The 2733-nt window shown below is 35.3% G+C and overlaps 1 protein-coding gene across 2 annotated transcripts; it reads right to left on the bottom strand.

Moving 5' to 3' along the window:
* Nucleotides 1-276: 276 nt before the first annotated feature.
* LOC145012295 (protein RGF1 INDUCIBLE TRANSCRIPTION FACTOR 1-like) lies at nucleotides 277-2473 on the bottom strand. Of its 2 annotated transcripts, none has more exons than XM_078971086.1 (5): nucleotides 2331-2473; nucleotides 2123-2165; nucleotides 1773-1973; nucleotides 1458-1673; nucleotides 277-1363 (listed from the first exon to the last, which is right to left on the bottom strand). In XM_078971086.1, exons 2-5 carry the CDS (start codon nucleotides 2123-2125, stop codon nucleotides 1061-1063), a joined length of 723 nt encoding a protein of 240 aa, XP_078827212.1. In that variant the 5' UTR covers nucleotides 2126-2165; nucleotides 2331-2473; the 3' UTR covers nucleotides 277-1060. The 2 variants fall into 2 exon arrangements, with proteins under 2 accessions (XP_078827212.1, XP_078827213.1); XM_078971087.1 differs by having other exon boundaries at nucleotides 2092-2165.
* Between the last annotated feature and the right edge of the window lie 260 nt (nucleotides 2474-2733).

Genomic DNA, 2733 nt, shown 5'->3' on the forward strand with positions numbered 1-2733 from the left:
AATTTCAAATCCTTTAGGTAAACCAATCGTTTGAATTAAAAATGAGTTTATGATGTTTTAATCGAGAGAGATTTTCCTATGAACGATCAAAGAAATATAGTGTACAAAAAGGCCTTGGGCCGAAAACATATACATGCACTTATGAAATACAAATGGGCCTTTCATGGACTAATAACGATGTGGCTGGTTTTTGTTAGAAAATTTTACAAGATATATACGTATGTTAATATTAATGTAGCTCAAAGCTTAGGCATGGTATATATAAAGATCATAAAGTCAACAACAAAATGAATTTACTAATAGGAAGGTTTTCCAAAATATCGAAGTCGATAAAAACCAAAACCCCGTCGTTTTGTAGAGGATGCAATAGTAACAAAAAAGTCGACATATATACTTTTTATGAACCACAAAAATACAACAACAAATGAAACGAAAACGTACCCATAAACCATGGGAGTCTAGAAAGTGACATCTTCCATTCATCACTACCCTCCAAAACCCTTTCCTTTTCCATTCTATTTTTCATTTGCCACAAACTACTTCAGATCCTTCACGCCTCTTCTTCATCATCCACTTCACGAATTGACCACTCTTGTACATCATGCTTCAAACACTTGTACATTCACACACCCCCATCATCTTTTACCACATACATACATACATACATACTTCCCAAGAGTTCCCGCAACCATATCTATCATATTATATTATATCATATCGAAACCTTTTCACAATATTTATTCTACATTTACATATTATTATAAGTGTCTACCACTGTACATTTCATATACAATCTAAGTTACTTCTTTTTCTTTTGCTAAAAATAAAAAATAAAAACATAAAACCCAACACAAAATCTTATTCTAATTTATATTTAGCCAGTATACATATATATATATATATATAACCTTTTTCACAAACTACACTATATGTCCACACGTATATTCACCTTTGTATAAGAACGACCTTGAACCCATAACCATGGATAAGATATGGAAGTTAAATATTAAACCAGTAAACCACCTTGGCCCTTGCTTTTGACTTTTTCTTTCACAGACCATTAAAAAGGTGCCCGGCGAGGAATGCCCTTTCTCCGGCTGGAATTCCGGTGGTTGAATATGGGTGGAGTTCCCGGAGACATGTTGGGGGTTTCATCACCGGAGGTGGAGGAACACGACATATCAGACCCATTACGCCCATAAAGATTGAACTGAAACATATTGGTGTCGATAAGCTGGTTGAATAAATGTGACCTTCGGACCTTTTTAGGTGTCACCGGTTCTTCTGGTTCATAAAACTCCCGGCCATGTTTCATCTTTTGAGTGAAGCTCAACTCCCGATCACCTCTCTTCATCCCACCAAGCTGACCAAGTCAAAGTCAAACCACCATACATCAGTCATCAATCATCATGTTCGAATGATTTAATCAAAAGGGAAGAAATTCGAAAAGTCTGTACCTTGCAACCAAGGGAACAAAAACGGAAAGCATCAACGAGACTCCGACCACAAATCTCACAGTGATTGGTGACACCTTTACCAGGCCTAGGCTGAGGTCGTTCGTTCAAGAACACTATCTTCGCGCTGTTGATAATGTACGTTTGTACACACGAAATGTCCAGAAATCTTTGAATCTCGTTCACCCTAACCACGTTATGGTAGGAAGATCTTCGTATCTGATGAGTCGCGACAAAAATTCAAAGAATTAGTACATTATGTTAGATAGGCATTTCGTCGAACACTGAATGGGCGTGAATTGTGTTTACGAATTTTACCTGAACAACACGATGATCTTTGTGATGGGTCAAACAGTAGGAACAGAGAGAGTTACCACAGCAGTCCAAGCAATACATGTTGCATTCACTTTTATTAGCATCTCCATGGAAACGACAAGTGGTAAAGTAATCAGCTCTTAGCATTGGTATCAACCATGGCGGACCGAGTTCCTGATGCTCCATTTTACCGATTGGACTCACCTAATCACAAAAAACAGTGTTTTAATTATGCATTCGAATTAAAACAAAACAGATGAAGAATCATCATCAACCAATTAAACAAAAATATGCAATACTTCAAAATCTTTAGGTAACTAACTCTGTAACATGTTCTAGAAGATGTCAATTACCATGTCTTTGTTCGAATTGAACTTACAATCTTCAATCTTTACCCTGTTTTACAGAAACCCAAATCAGAGAAAAGGGATTAGAACAAATCCTTTGAATTATAACCGTATATCAGAACAAAAAACCCACATTCAACGATGAGATTACATACAAGAAAAACAGAGTCAATAGAATAACACAGGAGAAAAACGAGAAAAACAAGAAAAATACCTTTGAAAAAAATGGAGGAATTAATGGAGAAGAGGGTTCTGGAGTTGTGTGTGTGTGTGAAACGTATATGAATGAATGAAAGGCAGACGGTGAAAGAGAGAAGGAGGAAAGACTGGGGAAGCTCGAAAAGGATTGAAAGGAATTTGTAAGGCGGTCATATATGACTATTTATATTTCTATATTTAAAGATATTTAATTATCATTTATATATTATCGATTATAATATAATATAATATTTTTTAATTTAACAAAAATAAGTATGGGTTAGGTTCACTTTACAACCCTCCACTATCTTTGTTTAAACAATTAGTGGATTTGGTTATGCAACTTTGAGTCTTTTTTCACCTGTGTATCTACGCATGTGTAGTAACATACAATGATATTAAATTTGATAACTTTAATA

This window comes from Lactuca saligna, chromosome 8 (assembly GCF_052625555.1).
Source record: "Lactuca saligna cultivar CGN05327 chromosome 8, ASM5262555v1, whole genome shotgun sequence".
Taxonomy (NCBI): Eukaryota; Viridiplantae; Streptophyta; class Magnoliopsida; order Asterales; family Asteraceae; genus Lactuca; species Lactuca saligna.

Excerpts from the sequence above, each read along its gene's own strand:
- LOC145012295 (XM_078971086.1), bottom strand. Across the intron at positions 1,674-1,772 it reads AAGATCATCGTGTTGTTCAG|ATACGAAGATCTTCCTACCA; the intron begins GTAAAATTCGTA and ends GCGACTCATCAG. Across the intron at positions 1,364-1,457 it reads TTTGTTCCCTTGGTTGCAAG|CTTGGTGGGATGAAGAGAGG; the intron begins GTACAGACTTTT and ends TGACTTGGTCAG.